This window comes from Spermophilus citellus (genome assembly GCF_964194105.1).
Source record: "Spermophilus citellus genome assembly, chromosome: 3".
Lineage (NCBI taxonomy): Eukaryota > Metazoa > Chordata > Mammalia > Rodentia > Sciuridae > Spermophilus > Spermophilus citellus.
In genome coordinates this window covers 74,912,737-74,934,979 of record NC_138184.1, presented here as the reverse complement: position 1 = coordinate 74,934,979, position 22,243 = coordinate 74,912,737, and the positions used below count along the sequence as shown (strand labels likewise).

Sequence of the window (22,243 nt, the reverse complement as noted above, 5' to 3'; positions counted from 1 at the left end):
TCCATTTTTGATTTATGAGTGCTCATTATCTGCCAATCTTGATATCCTGTACATGACATATGGACACACACATATGGACAGATGACACCTAACACCAGTGTGCACACATAACACAATAGTAAAGGCCTTGTAGCTTTTTTTAGGTGAATCTCCATTGCAAAGTTACAGATGTTTTAAAAAACTCCACAGTTGAATAAAAATTTGGGGAGAGGTAGAGGGGGCCGTGTCAGAGTGAAAGTGAGTAGTGGGTGAACTGAAAGTTCTGACATAGGTCTGGAAGGAGCTGGAGAAAACTGCTGTTCCTTAACCCTGCTCCCGAACGCACCTGCATTCCTCAGGTAGGAGAGTGTTGGATAAGATCATGGAAAGTTAAAGCCTATGATTGGGTTAGGTATGGAATTCCTTAATGTACCCTGAAAGATGGAAGGTGAAGGACCTCCTTTCGATTTGGGAGAGGTCACTAAGGGAAAAAGGGACCTGTACCTGGACAATTCCCTCCAACCCTGCTACTTCAGGAAAGGAAAGCAGAGGTGCAGGCTGGGTAGTGGGGGCCGCGCAAGAACTAAAGCAAGTAACAGGTGGACTGAAAGTAGGTGAGGGAGGTCCCAGAAGAGTCCAGAAGGTGGAGAACAGTAGGGAGGGGGTTCATCACAGGGCCAAAGTCTGGAGTTTTGGGAGGGTCCTAAGGTTGAGAAAAGAGGGTATAAGAGCCAGAGCAGAACCTGGGCCGAGAACAGGAAGAGCAGAGGGACGGTTTGGATGGAAGAGAAGGCCTGAGGATAGAGGGATCTCTTTCCATTTCCCTGAGCGCTCACAAAAGTTAAAAAAATTCCCTAAAAAATGTTGGGATCTAGAGTGCCATTAAGCTGCCATTTGGAATCATTGTCTAAGGTATAGAGGAGCCAAATTTGGTTGCAGAGATGAATTAATTTCTGGGCCTTTAAGTCAGGAGTAAGGTGAAGTGAGTCTGAACTTGCTAAAAGGCAATCCAAGGGGTGCCTGAGGGGATGGCAGAGGTGGCTGCACTCGTGGCAAGAGAGAGTCGGTAGGGAGAGGTCAGAGGTATCCCTCTGTGTCTTCTTTTTTTTTTAATTTAATTTAATTTATTTGTTTTAATGAGTTATACATGACAGTAGAATGTACTTATATACTTTGATGTATTATACATAGATGGGATATAATTTATCATTTTTCTGAGTATACATATTGTAGAATCACATTGGTCATACAGTCATACACATACATACAGTAATAATTAATATCTGTTTTATTTAACTGTCTTTCTTATCCCCACATCCCTTGCCTTCCCCTCCTTTCACTTCCCTCTACCTAATCTAAGGTAATGGTTTTTTTTTTGCATTACAATTCTTAATACACATAAATACATGCTTTTTATATCTGTTTGTATATAAAGTATGTTGATATCCAATTCAAGTCTTCATACATGTACTTTGTCTAATGATGACCAGAGGTGATTACTCTGTCTTCTTAAACCTAATGAGGAAGAGCTAACTGCTCTGGGAGTTGTCACTGCCTCAGGGCAGCAGCTGGGGCTAAGGCCCATAGGGGTTCCTGGCAGCTGGCACCAGGGCTGTGAGCCTAAAGAGTAACAGATCCAGAGAGAGAGAGATCTTTTGCCAGTGGTGAGACCTTCTGAGATTGTGGACTTGGCCGATCGAAGGCACCAACTATAGTTCTGAAAACTGTGGTTGGGGTACCCTGACCAAACAGGAACCCTGGGAGTCCTGGATGTTTGAGGGTCCTTTCTTGGGACCTGTAGGTCAACCAAAGGCAGGGGAACTTACTTGAATCAGCCAGTGGTGGATGTGAAACAGAAGGTGGGTTCGTGGTGAGGGCGGCCTAGGACTGAGTATAGGATCTCAAAGCAACTCATGTGCCCAAAGGGAGAGCAAGGTCAATGGGAGAGCCTAATCCGAGCCATGGCACCAGTGAAAGGACACTCACAGAGTCCACGCAAAGTCCAAGGAGCACACCACACACCGGAATCCCACTGGAGAGATTTACTGTCAGAGCATGGAGCAAACTGACAAGGCTGTCCCTCTGAGGAGAGTAGCAGCATGTGGGCACATACAGAGCAGCTTTACAGCCTGCAAGAAGAATTTCACAAGCACACATAGGGGTTATGTCATGGGCTGGGGTGGGGTCGACCCTTTATCAGGCACATGTTCTTATGGGAGACTAATCAGTGTTGCCTCAGGATTTCTGGATCAAATGGCTCCTAAATTGAAACCTAGGAGTGTGGGGAGCCATTCTGACACGTGATTGGGTGACTCCCGTTAAGGGCCTGAGGCACTCTGGCTGTGTCGGAGCTATCCCGACCCTTTCCTGATGAGAGAGCCCATCCGTGTGGGGGTGTGCGTAACCACTGACCCTGGAGACCCAATCACTGACCCTGACCTTGGAGTGCAGCCCCCCCTCAACCTTCATTGGATGGAATTCTCCCCTGAATCTCTTGTTTCCCCCAAATAAAAGGCTGATCCCCGGTGTGTTCGCTCTCTCTCTCTCCTGCTAGCCCAGAGTAATCCTCGCTGCCCTGCTGAGCGGCTTGAGGAGGGAAACAGAGAGAGGCGAGCCGTCTTGGACCTAGCATTAAAATAAGGTACTGTCTGTGTGTTTTATTTTGATCTCTTCTAACTAACTGAATGCCAGAACCTCATTAATGAAACCACTGCGCAGGCCGCGTGGTAGATAGGAGTCCCTAGATAAAATGGCTCCTGACCTAAATTGGTGGATCTAATGCCAATATTGATCTGATGCCAATACATGAGACTTTGGGTGACATTTCAGATCCAAACCATAACAATATCCTTGTCAAGTGTTAGTAACAAGGTTATACTGACTTCATAAAGAATAGGAAAGTAAGCCAGGCATGGTGGTGCACGCCTGAAATCTCAGTGGTTTGGGAGGCTGAGGCAGGAGGATTATGAGTTCAAAGCCAGCCTCAGCAAAAGTGAAGGGCTAAGCAACTCAGTGAGACCCTGTCTCTAAATAAAATAAAATACAAATAGGGCTGGAGATGTGGCTTAGTGGTTGAGTGCCCCTAAGTTCAAAAAAAAAAAAAAAAAAAAAAAAAGGACCTGAAAGTATTTTCTCTTTGGAATGTCTCAAAGAGGAGAGGCATTTTTTTTTTTTTTTTTTTTTTTAAGATTGGTGGCATTTCATCTTTGACTATTTGGAAGAATTTGCTGATTAAGCCTTATGCCCTACTTTAGATCTTAAATGTCCCATGTGTTACAGGCTTAGTTCCTGATTTGGTGTTATTGGGAGGTGATGGAAACTCTAAGAGGTGGGGCCTAGTGGGAGGTCTTCCAGTCGTTGGGGGCATTCCTCAGAGAGAGTTTCTAGAACCTCGTCTCTTCCCCTCTCTCTCTTTTTCCCATCTTGGCCATGAGGTAAGCTGTTTTGCTGTGCCCTGTGCTCCTACCTTGTGTCATCACAGGCCCAAGACAATGGGGCCAACTGATTATGAACTACAACCTCAAAAATTGTGAGCCAAAATAAGCCTTTCTCTTTATAAGTTGATTATCTTGGTTGGTTGTAATAGTAATGGAAAGCTAACACACTTTCTAAGCCTGAGTTGTGTTGGGGTTTGTGTGTGTGTGTGAAGCTTTTAAATAATGAGTTCTATTTCTTTAATAGGTATAAGACTACCACATTTCTATTTCTTCTTATGTCAGCTTTCCAAATTCTTTCCAAGGAATTTGTCTAGTTTATGCAAATTGTCAAACTTATCAGCATAATGTTATTTATAAAATCCCTTTAATATATATCATCTATAGAGTCTATAATGAATTATATTTAGTGTCTTATCTCATTGCTCTTTACCAATCTTATTAGGATTTTTTTTAAAAAATTCATTATCTTTTTGAAGAATCAACTTTTGACTTTATTGATTTTATTTATTGCACATTTATTTTTTCTTTCATTACTTTTGGCTTTCTTCATGATTCTTTTCTCCTATTTCCCTTGATTTAAGGTTTCTTTTTTTTAAGATATTCACCTGGAGGTATATCTTAAGAAACACAAATTATAAGGTGATTACATAGATTATTGATCTTTAAACTATATTCTAATATGTGCATTTAAAGCTATAAATATCCTTAATGTTGGTATTAGTTGCATTCCATAATTTTTTGTTGATGTTATTGTTTCCCTTTAATTTTTTTAAAAATTTATATTTAACTTTTGTGGTGTTGTGAATTGAAACTAGGGCCTTGCACACACCAGGCAAGTGCTCTACCCCTAGCTCTAAATGTTTATATTTTTATTTTGAAATAGTTTAAAACATACAGAAAAATGGAAAGAATGCCCGTATACCCTTAACTTAGATTCATCACTTGTTAATATTTTGCCTTATTATCTTTCCCTTTGTATATCTATCAATCCACATTTTTGAAGAGAAAGTTGCATTTGCTATAACACTTTATCCCTAAATACTTAAGCATGTTTTACTAAGAATAACAACATTCTTTGGCATAATCTTACTACCATTGTCACACTCAATAAATTTAGCCTTTATATAATAATATTGTCCAATACCTGTTCAATTAATTTTTATGGATGATCCAAATTTTCCCAAATGATCCAATTATTCTATCATCTGTTTATCCATAATCTATACATCCATCCACCCATCCATCCATCTAGTCTCTTTCTTTTGTCTATTCAGATTCAGTATCAGTGTATGTCATGTTTTAGTCTAGACAATCCTCTGCCTTAAAAAAAATTTTTTTGGGGGGTGGGGCTCAGGCTATAGTTCAGCTGTAGAACACTTGCCTAATATGCACATCACTCTGGTTCAAGCCAATATACTGCAAACAAAAGCAAAAATACAACAACAACAATATATCTTCTATGACACTAAGTTTTGATCTTCTATGACACTAACTTTATTTTTGACGTTAGCCTTTTTAAGGAAGCTAGGCCGGTTGTATTACAATCTTCCTTCATTATCTTGGTTTATCTGATTGTTTCTTTATTACTGAATTCAGATTAAGCATGAATATAATGTGGGTGATATTTTGCTTTTCATCTTGTATTATATAAGAGGAAAGACATCTCAGGGGATTCCATCATTGCTGATGTTAATGGAGTACTTAGTAAAGATGGTATTTTCAGATCTCTATTGCAAGAGGTATTATTTTCCTTATTAAATTAGTAACATATAGTTTGATAGTTTGACATCATGTGAATATCCTTTCCTCAGACCTAATTAAAAAAAAAAAAAAAAAAGACAGCAGGGCTGGGGATGTGGCTCAAGCGGTAGCGCGCTCGCCTGGCATGCGTGCGGCCCGCGTTCGATCCTCAGCACCACATACCAACAAAGATGTTGTGTCCGCCGAGAACTAAAAAATAAATATTAAAAATTCTCTCTCTCTCTCTCTCTCTCTCTCTCTCTCTCTCTCTCTCTCTCTCTCTCTCTTAAAAAAAAAAAAAAGGACAGCATACCTTTATTTGTTTAGTATTTTTATGTGGTGCTAAGGATTGAACCCAGTGCCTCACACATGCTAGGCAAGTGCTCTGTCACTGAACTACAGCCCCAGCGTGCCCCCCCCACCCCCCCCCCCCGCCACATTTTAATACCAGGGGTTGAACTCAGGGTTTCTGAACCACTGAGCCACATCCCCAGTACTTTTTATTTTCACTTTGATACAGGCTCTTGCTAAATTGCCCAGGCTACTTCAAATTTGAGATCCTCCTACCTCAAGAGTCCCCGAGATTATAAGTATGTTCCACTGCACCTGGCTTCCAGGATCATGTAGTATATTTCCTCAACCAGACCTGAAATCAGGAATTAGGAAAGAATGGTACTTTAGAAACTAAGATTTGTAAGCTAGGAATGATTGTTACCACTGGGGTGCCATTGCTTCCAGGTTGTTTCTATGCATAGAGCCAGAAAGAATCATCTAGAAAATATCATGGCTCCATTCTGATAGCTGCAGGTCAAACCCACCACAACAGGGTTCTTCCTCATCTTTCTCCATCCCATATTTGTTTATCTTTCTTACTATAGAGACAGTCAATATATTGCCTATAATGTTAGTATATTTACTTTCTTTTTCTTTCTTTCTTTTTTTTTTTTTTTGGTGTGTGTGTGGTGCTGGGAATTGAACTAAGGGCCTTGTACATGCAAGGCAAGCACTCTACCAACTGAGCTATATCCCTAGCCCTTTTACTTTCTTGATCTATACCAAAACACTCACAAAATAGTTTCATAATTACTTTAATAATGCTGCTGCAAACAACAAATCCACTAAGTAAAATTCATGTCTTTGTGGGATTTTTTTTCTTAGCAAGTTTCCCACAAAAATGTATAGTTAAATAAATTTTTTTTCTGCTATTAGCTTAGTTTTTTTCAGTGTACATTCAATTTTAGGGTCTTATTTATTTATTCTTTTAACAAAAAGTCAAGAGTATATTAATATAGTTATATTGTGTATTGTGTGTATATATGAGTATTTAACAATAAATCCTGTCAGTACATACAACTATAATGCACCAATAAAAAACATGTGGGGGGAAAAAGTATATTTAAAAGTATGCTCAAGCTGGACATGCCTGTAATCTCAGCAACTTGGGAGGCTGAGGCAGGAGGATTGCAAGTCCGAGGCTAGCCTCAGCAACTTATCAAGGCCCTAAGCAACTTAGCAAGACTCTGTCTCAAAATAGAAAATAAAAACAAAATAAAAAAAGGGCTAGGGGTGTAGCTCAGTGGTACAATGCTCCTGGATCTCATCCCTAGTACCAGTAAAATAAAATAAATTAAATTATACATTCAAGAGTCTTATTCCCATTCATATAACATTTACCCTGTTCTTATATACCCGCTTAGAAGGAATAATTTACATTTGTGTCTAATTGATGCCATCCATCCATGTTACTTTCTTTTTATTTCTTCTTTTTTTAGTCTAGGAATTGAACCCAGGGGCACTCTAGCTGAGCTATATCCCCACCCTTCTTCCCCTGTTTTTTGATTTCTAAGTATTTTTTTTTTTTTTGTCATTTGGATTTTAGTTTCACATGTATTTGCATAAAATAATTTAAAATTGTTTTTAATGATTACCTGCTCAGAATTGCATGCTAGTCCAGTTGATCCCCTTCATTCTGTTTCTGCAATCAGCCTCATACTGTTGTAGCACCAAGAAGAAAACAGTTGGTCACTTTCCTCACAGTGACGTGAGCTTTGTGTGTACATAGAACACATTGGGCAGGCTCTCCTTAAACTGTGGTTTGTATGACAAGGAAAAGGTAAAAAGAAATAGAAGGAGAGTCTCACTATAAAAGAAACATGAATATATTTTGATGCACTAGGTTGCTTAGGCTGGCTAAGTTAGTAACTGTGTATTATCTGCTTTATCACTGCTAAGTGTGAACATTTATAATTGGAGTTTGGGAAGAAAGCTCAGATACAAGTAATTGACTCCCTTCCATCTTAAAGCCAAGGAAAGGGGTTCAGGGAACTTAGGTGAAGGGCAGACTGGGAGAAAAACACAGACTTCAGGCCTCGGTTCCTCTGTACACAATATTCATAGATCTCCTTAGATATACTCATTTTCTGGTTATATAAATAAACATTGGTATATGAACCACATATTTGGTGTCAGTCTGAGGCATGTCAAAAAACGATTCAATTTTTATGTTTTTTTTTTTTTGGTTGGGGGAGTCTTTGTTGTAATGATGATGACCCTACTTGAGCTTAACAAAATTACCTTCAAGTTTGCAGGTTAACATGTAAGCAGGATGTCACCAATGATCTTTTATCTTTTACCCACCACTTTATATAATTACCTGTTTTCAAATCTAAGGATTATTTCAGTGATTCTGTATTTACTCTTAAAAGACAATGTCAAAGTCAGTAATAAAACCAGAGTGAAATGGTGTAGTTCTAACACACCAATCTGGAGGAGGAATTTCTTTTTGCAGGTAAAATGTAATACGTACCATAGAGAGAAATTCAATATTAGAAGATACTCAGAGGTCCAGGCATGGTGGCACATCCCTAGTAATCCCAGAGGTTTGGAAGACTGAGACAGGAGGATTGCAGGTTCAAAGCCAGCCTCAGCAAACATAATGGGGCTATCAGCAATGTAGTGAGACTCTGTCTCAAAATAAAATATAAAAAGTGCTGGAAATGTGGCTCACTAATTAAGCATCCCTGGGTTCAGTCCCTGGTACCACCCCCTGCAAAAGATACTCAGAGGTAGTTTTATTGTCAGAAATCTAAGAATGTGCTGGACACCATCAAAATCTCAATGGTGGTTTTTTCCTGCTTCAAAATTGCATGAAATTTAATAAGATAAATGGAAAGATTAACTAAGTAAAACAACCCGTACTGAATTTTATAATGCAATGATTTATATTGGCTTTCCAGCTGAATGTAATAAAGCTTATTTACTTTCATAACACATATTTTTTTTCCTTCACTGTAAAATTGAGATCTATTGATGGCCATGGTGGCACATGCCTGCAATGCCAACGACCAGGGAGACTGAGGCAGGAGGCTGAGGCAGGAAGATAGCAAGTTCAAAGCCAGCTTCAGCAATTTAGTGAGGCCCTAAGAAACTTAGTGAACACTGTCTCAAAATATAAAATAAAAAATATTAAAGGGCTGGAGATGTGGCTCAGTGGTTAAGTGAAACTGGATTCAATTCCTAGGTACGAAAGAAAGGGAGGAGGAAGGAAGAAAGAAAGAAAAGAAAAAGAAGTACAGTACTTCCCAATGGATTTGACTAACATGCATGAGGCCCTGAGTTCAATCCACAGTACCACCAAAAATAAAAAAGAAAGAAATACCGACTAGAACATATTATTTGTGAGGTTCCTCTTTGGGCTGATTGCAGTGCTGTCCAGAGGGAATAAAGCCATACCATCTGCCTTCCTCCCCAGTATCTAGGTGCAATCTATGCTTTCCTGGCTGGAGAAGATAGATGAGAGATTTGTCTTGGATTATTACAATTGGCAAAGAAGTGGTATGAGTGGCTTTCAACAGGGTATTTACAGAGACCATAATCTGATCAAAATTACCAGCAAGGGCATTGTTACAAACACTTCAACAGTTTCAGAGGTTCAGTCCATGCTCAGCCGACTCCATTGCTCTGGGTCTGAGGTGAGGCAGAACATTATGGTGGAAGGAGGTGATGGAGGAAGATGCCCAGCTCATGGCCAGGAAACAGAGAAAGCCTAGCCCTTTTTTGTTATTTTGAGATAGGATCTTGCTAAATTGCCCACTCTGGTCTTGAATTTACGATCCTCTTACCTTAGCCTCCTGAATTGCTGAGATTACAGGTGTGCTCCACCCACCGCACCTGGCTCCCCCTCCCTCCCTCCCTCCCTCCCTCCTTTCTTTCTTGTACCAGGGATTGAATTCAGGGGCACTCAACCACTGAGCCACATCCCCAACCCTATTTTGTATTTTATTTAGAGTCAGGGTCTCACTGAGTTGCTTAGCACCTTGTCATTGCTGAGGCTGGCTTTGAACTTGTGATCCTCCTATCTCAGCCCCCCACAATGTGCCCAGCTTCTTTCTTTTTAAAATTTGTATTTCTATTTCTTCCTTTCTTTTTTTTTTTTTTTTTTTGATTTCTAGTCTCTTACTTCTGTTACTATTTGCAAATATATGCTTACTTTCTCTTTTTGGTATAGATTTAGATTTCTAGGAAGGTTTCTATTTTTTGTTGTAAAGAATATTATGTAAATCAGGTGCAGTGGTGCATGTTTGTAATCCCCAGTAACTTGGGAGGCGGAGGCGGGAGGATCACAAGTTCAAAGTCAACCTCAGCAACTTAGCAAGACTCTAAGCAACTTAGTGAAACCCTGTCTCAAAATAAAATAGAAAAGAGGGCTGGAAGTGTGGCTCAATGATTAGGTGCCCCCCCACCCTGTTCAATTCCCAGTACTAAAAAGATTATATATATAATGATTATATATATAAAGATTATATATATATATATATATATATATATATATATATATATATACATACATATTATGTTACATATGTCCTACTGTATTATATATAATATATATTTTAAATATTTTTTAGTTGTAATTGGACACAATACCTTTATTTTATTTATTTATTTTTATGTGGTGCTGAAGACCGAACCCAGGGCCTCATACATTCGAGGTGAGCACTCTACCACTGAGCCACAATCCCAGCCCTATAATATATATTTTTAAATTAAAATTTTTTTCAGTGTTGGGATCAAACCCAGGGTCTTATGCATGCTGGGAAAGTGAAATACACCTTGAGTTTATGTTATAGATGTTACATACTACATAGAATTATGATATTAGAGCTATAAAATAGAGTGCCCTTAGTTCTTTCTTTTTTGGGGTGTTCACTCTCGGCTCTTTGGTGGTTAACTTTATGATCAACGTGGTGTGGCTATGGTGCCTAGTTGCTTGGTCAGATATAGATTTTCCTCAATTTATGATGTGGTTACACCTGGATAAACCCATAATTAGCCAAAAATATCTTTAATTAAACATGCATTTAGGCTGGGTATAGTAGCTCAGGCCTGTAATCCCAGCAGCTGGGGAGGCTGAGGCAGGAGGATCTCGAGTTCAAAGCCAGCCTCAGCAACAGTGAGGCACTAAGCATCTCAGTGAGACCCTGTCTCTAAAAAAATACAAAAAAGGGCTGGGGATGTGGCTGAGTGGTTGAGTGCCCAATTTGAGTTCAATCCCTAGTATCCTCCCCAACAACAAAAAAATGCATTTAGCTGGACAAGGTGGCACACACTGTAATCCCAGTGACTTGGGAGGTTGAGGTAGGAGGATCAAAATTTCAAAGCCAACCTGAGCAACTTAGGTAGATAGTGTCCCAAAATAAAAAATAAAAAGGGCTGAGAATGGGGTTCAGTAGTTAAGCATCTCTGGGTTCAATCCCTGGTACCAAAAAAACCCCCCCAAAACCAAAAATGCATTAACCTACCAAACGACCTAGCACATTGCACTGCTGGGCATTGGTTATTTTCCACTCATGACAGGGTGACTGACTGGGAGCTGCAAGTGCCCAGTGCCATAAGAGGGCATTATATCAATACTGTTAGCCCTGAAACACATTCAAAATTTGAATTACAGTTTCTACTGAATGTGTGTGGCTTTTATACACATAAAGTAAAAAAAATTATAAGTTCTGCCATTGTAAGTTGGGGACCACCCGTACTAGTCTAGATATCGCTGTGAAGCTATCCCACAGATGTGATTAACACTTTTTTCTTTTAAGAGAGTTAAATCGTTTATTGATTACACGTGATAATAGATGATACACAAGCTTCATTCCCGCCTATTATTTATCTGGTACCATTATTCAATTTAGATATTGCATATCATTTTTATAACCAAATAATTCCATGACGGCTTGGGTGACCCTTTCAATGGTGAACGTCAGAAGGTCACAACAACTACACCCAGGTTTCTGAACCTGGCATCATCCTAAATGAATTCTAACTTCACACTGTTGGGGAATTTTTACCAAGATGGCTTCAGAGTAGACTAACTTTACACCCTACATTTTAGAAAAAAAAAACCCACACATTTATTCAGCATCATGATCAGACTATTACATTTAGCAATCAACAGCATGGGTGCAAAAAAAAAAAGTCTATATTAAAACCCTTTGTTGGAATGCTTTACACTTTCCACAGAACAGAAACTAAAATAACCTGTTATGCAATTAGTCACAAATACAGTCCTCGAGTTTTTTTGCCCATACACATGAGTATTGTCTGCACAGTGTCTTCTTTGTAGCAGTGAGGTCCTGCCACCACGGTGCTTGGCTGAGTTCACCAATCTGTTGTAACCTGAAGCTCCCCTGTCACTTCTCTGGCCTCCTCTCCTGCTAAGCTTCGTTCCCTGGCAGTATGAAAACCTTCTGCAAGGCCAGAGCTACTGCCGCTGCTGGAACCGCCATAGCCACCTTGGTTTCGTGGTTTGGCAAAATATTGGCCTCCACCACCATAAGGTCCAGAGCTTCTGCCTCCAAAGATTCCATCCTTCAATGGTCCAAAATTTGAAGACTGATTGTTGTAACTGCCCCAATCATTGTAGCTTCCACCACCTCCAGAATTGCTTCCATCATTACCAAATCCATTGTAGCCATCCCTGCTGCCACCATTATCCACCACCACTACGGCAGCCACCAAAGCCACCATGACCACTGAAGTTCCCTCCACCACCGAAATTGTCATTTCCACCAAAACCACCTCCACAGCCACCACCAAAATTTCCAGAACCACTTCGACCTCTTTGGCTAGATGAGGCACTAGCCATCTCTTGCTTGGACAGGGCTTTCCCCACTTCACAGCTGTGGCCGTTCACAGCAGGGTATTTCTGAATGACAATGTTGTCCACAGAGTCAAGGTCATCAAGAGTTACAAAAGCAAAGTCCCTTTTCTTTCCACTGCCTCGGTCAGTCAGGATTTCAATAACTTCAATTTTCCCGTACTGTTCAAAATAATCTCGTAGGTGATGTTCCTCCGTGTCTTCTTTAAGGCCACCAACAGAGATCTTTTTCACAGTTAAGTGGCCCCTGGTCTTTGAGAATCTTCTCTTGAGACAGTTCTCTTTGGTTCCACAACTCTTCCCTCCACCTTGGGTGGGCCTTGTACTCATGGCTGCATCCACTTCCTCCTCAGTGGCGTAAGTGACAAACCCAAAGCCTCTGGAGTGCTTGGTGTTTGGGTCTCTCATTACCACACAGTCCGTGAGTGTTCCCCATTGCTCAAAATGGCTTCTCAGACTCTCATCAGTTGTTACAAAGCTTAGCCCTCCAATGAATAGCTTCTGCAGCTGTTTGGGCTCTTTAGGGGACTCTGATTTAGACATGATGGCAGCAGGAAGAGAGACTTTAATGGTGCTTTCTCGGCGGCGGCGTCCACGGGCAGAAAGGGGGTGATTAACACTTTAATTGGTGACTTTGAATAGAATAGATGACCATCAATGGTGTAGGTGGGCCTCGTCCAATCAGTTGAAGGCATGAAGAGCAATATCTGAGATTTCCTGGCAAGAAAAGGATTCTTCCTCAAGACTGTAACATAGAAACCCTGCCTCAGTTTCTGGGCTGCTGGCCTGACCTACAAATTTTGAACTTAAGACTACAACATTACCTCTTACCTGAATTTATAGTAATTGGGCTGGGGATGTGGCTCAAGTGGTAGTGCGCTCACCTGGCATGCGTGCGGCCCAGGTTTGATCCTCAGCACCACATACAAACAAAGATGTTGTGTCTGCCGAGAACTAAAAAATAAATATTAAAAAAAATCTGAATTTATAGTAATTTATCTTCCGGATGCTAAAAGCCTGCCAGCTCCCATGATTGTGTGAGCCAATTTTGTTAAAATAAATCTCTCTGTCTATGTATATCCTATTGGTTTGGCTTCTTTTTTTTTTAAAGAGAGAGAGAGAGAGAGAGAGAGAGAGAGAGAGAGAGAGAGAGAATTTTAATATTTATTTTTCAGTTCTCATCGGATACAACATCTTTGTTTGTATGTGGTGCTGAGGATCGAACCTGGGCCGCTTGAGCTACATCCCCAGCCCAAGTTTGGCTTCTTAAAATAAATCAGATCCAGTTTTGTACTATGAGTAATTTGCCAGAAACTTCTACTTCCTCCTGTGATGTATCTTTAATTATTATTATTATTGTGAATAATACTGTAAGTCTCCTTTATTTGGAATTCAAGTGGTTGTTGTTGTTGTTATTATTATTATTATTGTGCTGGGGATCAAACCAAAGGCCTTGCACATGCTAGAACTCTCACCCTGAAACTAATCTTATGATACAGCTTTCTTGTTAGTATTGGCATGACATATTTTTTCATTATTTTACTTTTCACCTTTCTGAACCCTTCTATAGAAGGCATTAGTTGGATTTAACTTTTTATCTACTATCTTTTTGTATGTAATGTAATTGATGATTCATTTGGGTTTTTTTTTTTTGTGTGTGTGTGTGTGTGTGTGTATGTGTGTGTGAGGTGCTGGGGATTAGAACCCAGGGCCTTGTGCATGCAAGGCAAGCACTCTACCAACTGAGCTATATCCCCAGCCTCCTCGTTTGGGTTTATTTTATTTTTTTAAATTTTCTTAGTGGAGCTGGGGATGTGGCTCAAGTGGTAGCGCGCTCGCCTAGCTTGCGTGAGGCCCTGGGTTGGATTCTCAGCACCACGTAAAAATAAAATAAAGATATTGTGTCCACCTAAAACTAAAAAGTAAATATAAAAAAATTATTAGTGCTTTATTGTTACACATAATATTGGGGGTTCATTTTGACGAAATTATACAAGCATGGAATTTAATTTGCTCTGATTCAGTTCCCAGTACTTCCCCTTTCTTTCTCTCCTGCTTCCCCCTTCGTCTGGGTTTAAATCTACTATCTAACCATTGGTTTTCTATTTTCCATAACTGTTCTCTTTTTTCTTATCTCCTGTCACACCTCATTTGGTACTTATTTTATTACATTTTATTTTTTTATTATTCAATCTCCTCCCTCCATTAGTTTGGTAAGTGTGCAGTCTTCAAAGTTGTTTTTTTTTTCCTAAAAGATCACAGTATATTATTGTGTCAGTCAACTTTCGTTACTGTAACAAATCCTGAGATAATCAACTTATAAAGAGAAAAGGCTTACCTTGGCTCTCAGTCTTGGAGATCCAATCCATGATTCGTTGGCTCCATTGCTTTGGGGCCTATGGTGAGGCAACACATGGTGGGGAGTGTGTGGTGGGGTAAAGACACTCACCTCATGTAAGGATGCAGAAAAAGAAACGAGAAGGTGGAGACAGGGCTCCACAATCCCCTTTGAAGGCATGCCACTGGGACCTAGAACCTCCTGCTAGGTCCCACCTCTTAAAATTTCTATCATCTCCCAAGAGTTCCACTCTGGAAAACAAGCCTTTAACAAAGGGGTCTTTGGATCTACTTCACTCCAAAAGCAATTATTTTGGAGATGACAACATGCTTTATTCCCTTATGAAAGTCTAGTACTTTTGTCCTCTTTCTGGTTAATGCAAGAACCTTGAAACAATAACTAAATTTACTCCTTCATGACTATATGCTATTTTTTTTCCAAGCCAAACTGTATCCAGCTTTATTAAAGATACTTTTCATAAACAATCATGGTATTTCAGGCAGGACATGGGCAGACAATCGTTAACAGTATACAACAACTTTCAAACTCCCTTCTTGAATGGACTACCAAAATCAGAAAGCCACTATAAAACCCAATGAAGTCTTCATTTGATGCTCTGAATAGGGAAAGTTTCGAGTAAGGGTTGACATTTCACATTTAGCATGTTGTTTAACAACTTTTCACAAGCCGACCCTGACTTTCAGGAAATGAAAGGAAAATGGCAAAAATTATTAATCTGAAGATCCACAATCTAGAAAAGGAACTGCTGCTCTTCTGAGGGACACTATTCTCAATGATGTCACTGGAAAGTCCAGATGGCCCCCCACACTGGTAAAACCAACTGTTGGGAATCAGGTCCCAACAGGTTTAGGGGAGTTAAGTCTATGCCGATGGCAGAGAGGGACAGGAGGACATACAGATGAGTTTGAGTTTTTCCATACCACAAGGCATTTGTGCCAAGGTGGCTATGTGTGCCAACATCAGGGAATCCCTTCCTCTTAGGAACAAAGAGGAAGTCTCTCAAAACTAGAAGGGAAAGGTGTCTTCCCCCACAGCAATCCAGCTTTGGAGACATTCTACTAGTGACATATGCTCCCCCCCCCCAAAACAACAATGAAGTGTTCTGTGTGCTAACAACATAGCTTAAAAAAAAAGTGAAACAAAATTCTGCATTTTTATAAAACTTGATAAAAAATAGTATTTCAAACTGTACAGTCACCAGAAGTACACAGTTATCAAAAACGCACACACTTCACTTGGCATCTCCAGCACCTTCAGCTTTCTGTGCCTGGTCTGTGTTGGCATCTCCATTTTCTGCAGGGTTATTCCCATCCTTGCCAGCGTCAGCTTTTCCCTTTTTCCCTTTGGGTACCTTCTCTCCCTTCTTTGCAGGGGCCTTTTTAGGCTTGGGCTCTGGCTTTGGAGGAGCAGGTTTGGCAGACAACCTTGCAGATCTTCTCTGTGGTTCGTCTTTCACCTTGGCTTTATCTCCTTTAGCATCCCCTTCAGCCTTTCTCTTGGGCATGGTGGCGACAGCAGCGGGACGCAGGCGCTGGACGCGGGATGCAGCGGCGCGCGGCTTTGGTCGGTCTGGGGGTCCTTCTCGCCTCTTCTTCTTCCATGCTATTTTTTTTTTTTTTGTACCAAGAATTAAGTAGTTAGGAGTGCTTAACTACTAGGTCACATCCCCAGTCCTTGTTATTTCTTATTTTGAGATAGGGTCTCATTATATTGCTTAGGGCCTCGCTAAATTGCTAAGGCTGGACTCAAACTTGCAATCCTCCAGCTTCAGCCTCCTGAACTGCTGGGATTACAGGCATGTGCCATCCTGCCTGGCATCCAGTCCTTTTTCTAAATACACCCTAGCTATCCTTCTGCCTCGTCCTCTTCAAGTTGCTGGGATTATAGGCATGCACCACCTTGCCTGGCCTTATTTCTGTGTATTTTAAGAGTGTGGGTGGTATATATACAAATATATCTGTGTGTTTTTGGTGTTTTTCGATTTACTTATGTTAATAACATAGAGCTATATAAAAGTAAAGAGAATTGGATAATGAAGCCCCGCACATCCTTCATCCAACTTCAACCCCAATTTTATGGGCAAGTTGATTTCAGGTATATTCTCCTTGTATTGTTTCAATATAAATCCCAGATGTGATTTGACCCTTAAATATTTCATTATTCCTTATTAACTTTTAAATCTCATAATTTTCTATACTATTATAACTTTGAACAAATAACATTTCTTTAGATTTACCCACTTATTTATCTCTTCTGCTGGTCTTCATTCTTCCCAGCACCTTGAGGTTCCATCTGGAATCTTGTTCTGTCTGAACAACAACACTGAAGAATACTCTCTAATTTGCAGGCTGGGATTGTGGCTCAGTGGTAGAGCACCCGCCTTGCACGGGTGGGATCCAGGTTCAGTCCTCAGCACCGCATAAAAATAAAGGCATTGTGTTGTGCCTAAAAAATAAGTATTTTTTTAAAATATTCTTTTCAGCATAGTTCCGTTGCCGATGTAGCTTCAGTTTCCATTTGTCTGAAAATGTCTTATTCCACTTTCATTTGTGGAGGATATTGTTCACAGAGAATTCTAGGTTGGCAGATATTTTTTCTTTCCTCACTTTGAAAACATTATACTCTTGCCTCTGGTTTTCCTATTGAGAAGCCAAAGCTCAGTCTAATTTCACACTTTAAAGTAAATCAGTCTTTTTTCCTCTGGCTGCTTTTAAAAGTTTTGTCTTTGGCTACAAGCAGTTTTACATTGAGGCTTTTAGGTGGTTCTTTAACCTTTGGCTTCAATCCTTCAATCTATGACTTGAATTTTTAAAAATCAGTTTTAGCAATTTCTCAGCTTTATTTGTTTGCTTCTTCCCCATTCACTCTTTTCCTTATGGAACTCCAATTTCAAATGACCTAAACTTTCTTGTTTTTTGTTTTTTTTGTTGTTGTTGTTTGTTTGTTTGTTCTTTTTCTGGGGGCAGGGGTATTGGAGATTGAACTCAGGGTCACTCGACCACTGAGCCACATCCCTAGCCCTATTTTGTATTTTATTTAGAGACAGGGTCTCACTGAGTGCTTAGCTCCTCATCATTGCTGAGGCTAGCTTTGAACTCGTGATCCTCCTGTAAATGGCCTAAACTTTCTTAATGTATCCCTGATGGTCTCTTAGTCTGTGTTCTGCTGATTCTGTCCTCTCTCTCTCTCTCTCTCTCTCTCTCTTTCTCTCTTTCTCCCCTCCCTCCCCTTCTCATTCTCTTTCTTCTTTTCTTTTCTATTTTTATTTATTTGTTTTTGGACAGGGTCTTGCTATGTTGCTCAGGCTGGCCTTGAATTCCTACACTCAAGCGATCCTCCTGCCTCAGTCTCCCAAGTAGCTGGAACTACAGATAGGTACTACTTCTGCTACAAAATATCTAAACTGAAATATAGAGAAATCCAGGCAGTAGCAGTACATACCTGCAGTTCCAGTTACTTGGGAGACTGAGGCAAGAGGATCACTCAAGCCAAAGACAGCCTGGGCAACATAGCAAGACCCTGTCAAACAAACAAAAACCAGGAAAGCAGAGCTAGGTACAGTGGTGCATGCCTATAATCCCAGTGACTCAGGAGGCTAAGGCAGGAGGATCACAAGTTTGAGGCTAGCCTCAACAATTTAGTAAGGCCCTAAGTAACATAGTGATACTTTGTCTCAAAATAAAAAATAAAAAGAGCTGGGGATGTACATCAGGGATAAATTACCTCTGGATTCAACCCCTAGTACCAAAAAGAAAGAAAGAAAAAAGAAAAAGAGATCCTAATTCCATTTTTTTTTGGTAATAGTTGCCATCTCTCGAATGAAATTCTAAATTTTGTCTTTTACATCTTGAAATATAGTCATTTGAAAGTCCATGGTTTGGCTGGGTGAGGTGGCACATGCCTTTAATCCCAGTAGCTCAGGAGGCTGAGGCAGGAGGATAGCAAGTTCAAGCTCAGCCTCAGCAATTTAGCAAGGTCCTAAGCAACTTAGCAAGACCCTGCCTCATAATGAATGAATACATAAAAAGGGCTGGGGATGTGGCTCAGTGGTTAAGCACCCCTGGGTTCAATCACCATATTAAAAAAAAAGTCTGTGGTCTGACAGTTTCATGATCTGGGTATCCTATGAGTCTTTTGAAAAGATTGTTTGCTCTCCCTTGAACTTTGTTCCTTCTGTCACATTCCCTTGTTTGCTCAGCTATTTTAATTAGGGATTGGGGGCATATATGAAAATTGTTCAAAATAGCTGGGTTCCATATCAGTTTGGAGTTTGAAGAATCAGAGGAAAGCATGATCTTGCAGGCAGCAGATTCAAGTGGAACTGTGAAGGGGTCTGAGGCAGATCTGCTCTGTGGTTCTCCTCAGCTTCTCTAATCAATTAAACCATTGCTTCTCCTCTGAGGAATGAGAAGGAGGCACAGACAGATGTCACTGTTTCTCCAGGGATCATCCTTCTGTATGGAGCAACTGAGAAGTAGGACATGAACTTCCCCTCTTCATTTAATGATGGCAGATTCAAGGTCTAGATTTAGGGGTCCAGCCTCCTTTCTGGAATAGCTGTTAGGTTTCACGGATGGGATCATGATGGAATAACTAGATTTCTCATAAAGGCAGGAAATTCCAGAAGGCTAAGCATATATGATTAAAATAGGACCATAGTGTTCAGGGTATATGCCACTATATGTGGAGGTGGAGCGAGTAGTTCAGCCAGGTGGTGGGTGTTGCTGAGCAGATGTGAATGGTCACAGTTGTTGGGAAGAGGGAGGGGTAATCATGCCAGGGTTGACCAGATATCTCAGGCTTTGCCTTATCCCCAGATGTCTGCAAGTTAACAAGTGCCATAACTCACAGATCTCTTCCTCTCAGTTTCCTACCACCTCTCTTCTTACCTCTAGATCCACATTCCACTAGTTTGCATTCTGGTTTTAAAACTGTTTATCTATAAAACCATTCAAGAGCTGTCTTGCATTTTGTATTTGTGGAAAGCAGTGTGTACCTAATCTTCAGATTTATACAAAGTTTACTCTAGCCTGCTTGTAGACAGTAGCACACCACAGCCTTGCTCCTGGCCTGCAGTGTTTTGTGTCTACCTGACAAATTTTAAAGTGAGTTGTAACGTAGTTGTTTGGGCTGATACCAACATTGAATCTCTTGGCAAAGTTAGTCAGCCTTGTAAAGTGAGCATCTGCCCATAGGACCATGATTAATAAAGGTCATTAGTAAAAAAAAAATAAATAAATTTAAAAATAACTGGGCCCAGTGGCACACGCCTGTAATTCCAGTGGCTTGGGAAGCTGAGGTTGGAGGAGCTCAAGTTCAAAGCCAGATTCAGCAATCCAGCAAGGCCCTACACAATTTAGTGAGATCTTGTCTCAAAATAAAAAAATAAAATAAAAAGGGCTAGGGATGTAGCTCATTGGTTCAGAGCCCTGGATTCAATCCCTAGTACAAAATAAATAAATAAATATTAAATATTAAAAATAAATTTTGGAAATAATTTGAAGCCGAGGATTCCAAGATTCTTGGATCTTCTTCATTCAATTCAAGTGACTGAGATTATTTGCTCTGAGGGCTAATCTCATTCTGGGTGACTGGTAAACCTAGAATAAAGACCCATCCCCAAGTGTGAGGAGTTTGCAGCATCTCTTCCCCCAGCCACTCAAGGAGGTCAAAAGCACTGCTTTGCTTCTCAGCCATCTCTTCCAGGACTGGCAATTGTCTTGAGGGGAAAGTAGCTCCAAATGCCAGACTTGCCTTATTCTCCAGCCCTGAACTCCTTCCCTGCTTCTGATATCTTTTTAGCAGATGTTTTCTTTTTAAATATTTTTACTTGTAGGTGGACACAATACCTTTAATTAATTAATCAATTAATTATTTTTGTGGTGCAGAGGATGGAACCCAGTGCCTCCTACGAGCCAGGCAAGCACCCTACAACTGATCTACTAGCCCAGCCCAGCAGATGTTTTCTATTTGCCTTGCTTTTCTAGTTCTCTGTGGAAAGTTTGGCCTGAATTACTTAGTCTCCCCAAACAGGAATATCTGATTTTCACTTAACAAATTATTTTGATAAAATATAAGGGAGCCAGGCGGGAGAGCGGCGGGGCCCAGAGCGTGACTCGCCCGCTTCGCGCCTCTGTGTCTCAATGCTGTCGCCCGTGCAGCCATGTCCGAGGAGAAGCCCAAGGAGGGTGTGAAGACGGAGAATGACCACATCAACCTGAAGGTGGCGGGGCAGGATGGCTCGGTGGTGCAGTTCAAGATCAAGAGGCACACCCCACTGAGCAGACTGATGAAGGTCTACTGTGAGAGGCAGGGATTGTCAATGAGACAGATTAGATTCAGGTTTGATGGGCAACCAATTAATGCAACGGACACTCCAGCCCAGCTGGAGATGGAGGATGAGGACACCATCGACGTGTTCCAGCAGCAGACGGGAGGCATGGCCTCCAGAGGGACCACCCCACACCCTGCCATCGTCCTTGCATTTGTTATTGAATGGTGAGCGACCACGCTGATCACAGAGGAGTCCGAGAAAGACAAGGACAATCACTGAAACGATCCTCGAAGCACTTCAAGTGCAGCTCAAAACTCTGCAGGGATGAGTCTATAGCTTCCAATGGGCCAATCACATTGTTCTCTTTGTGAAATGAGTTTTAAGGTTTTGGGTTTGTTTTTGTTCTCGGTTTTGTTCATTGCCCCTCTCAAAACATGTTTTCCTTCAAACTTGTGGCCAAATGTTGGCTTCAGTCTGTGGCCAGGCTCTCACCCCTGGAGAAGTGGTCACTACTGGAGGTACTTGTCCGAATCCCGTGGAGAGCTCATGTTCACACTGTGCATCTGTGGGAGAGTGTAGGGGGTGGAATTCCACCAGGCGCATTATTAAAATTCTAAAAGCTGCAAATGACAGACTTCATCAAGCATATGGTATAGTTGAAGGCAAAATACTGGAATACTTCTTCAAAGGTAAAAATCAAAATAAGTCCTTCAGTTATAAGGCCCAAGTGCTTTCTGCTCCTGAGTGTGTCCCCTCTGAGTCTGAGGCCCAGGATGTCACCTCTGCACTCAGTGCCTGGGTGTGGGTATGTGGGCAATGATTGACACAACCAAAACCAGCTTTTATCTTTTCAAAACCAGGAAATAATTACCATGTTTCTCATTCGGTAATTGTATTGTGGCCTCAGATTTACTTCTAACAGATAATTATGGTCTTTATATAAAGTAAGATGAAATATCACTGAATTTGCAGTTATGTTGTATAAAAGAGCTGCTTCAAAGTGTGGTTGCAAAAGAAACCCACAGAAAGGTGACTTAGTGTTCTTATGGATTTTTACTTTGCCACTGTCCAAATAAGTATTGAAATTATGCATTAGAACAGTGACTCCAGTTCTGTGAGATATTTGGGAATCTATACCAATTAAAATGTTCATAGTTCTGCCTATCGTCCTGTAAGGATCCATTGCTGCTTGATGGCCATTCTGTGACCCATCACCTTACTTGCTTGAGATCTTGCAGAAATGTCCTCATTTCCTGTTTTGCTGTATGGGCTTTGGTGGGATGTTGTTGGCTCTGTTGTTT

At 40.7% G+C, this 22,243-nt stretch overlaps 2 protein-coding genes and 1 pseudogene across 8 annotated transcripts in view; 1 reads left to right on the top strand and 2 right to left on the bottom strand.

Moving 5' to 3' along the window:
- GGT5 (gamma-glutamyltransferase 5) overlaps positions 1 to 22,243 on the top strand; it is a 45,478-nt gene that overhangs the window by 10,584 nt on the left and 12,651 nt on the right. The gene's annotated exons all lie outside the window — the stretch shown is intronic.
- Positions 11,811 to 12,865, bottom strand: LOC308645225 (heterogeneous nuclear ribonucleoprotein A1-like; annotated as a pseudogene). Its single transcript has one exon. The product of its transcript is annotated as a heterogeneous nuclear ribonucleoprotein A1-like (transcript).
- Positions 15,750 to 16,175, bottom strand: LOC308644966 (non-histone chromosomal protein HMG-17-like). The gene has a single exon (XM_081286844.1). The coding sequence runs from the start codon at positions 16,170 to 16,172 to the stop codon at positions 15,900 to 15,902; it is 273 nt and encodes a 90-aa protein (XP_081142970.1). The 5' UTR covers positions 16,173 to 16,175; the 3' UTR covers positions 15,750 to 15,899.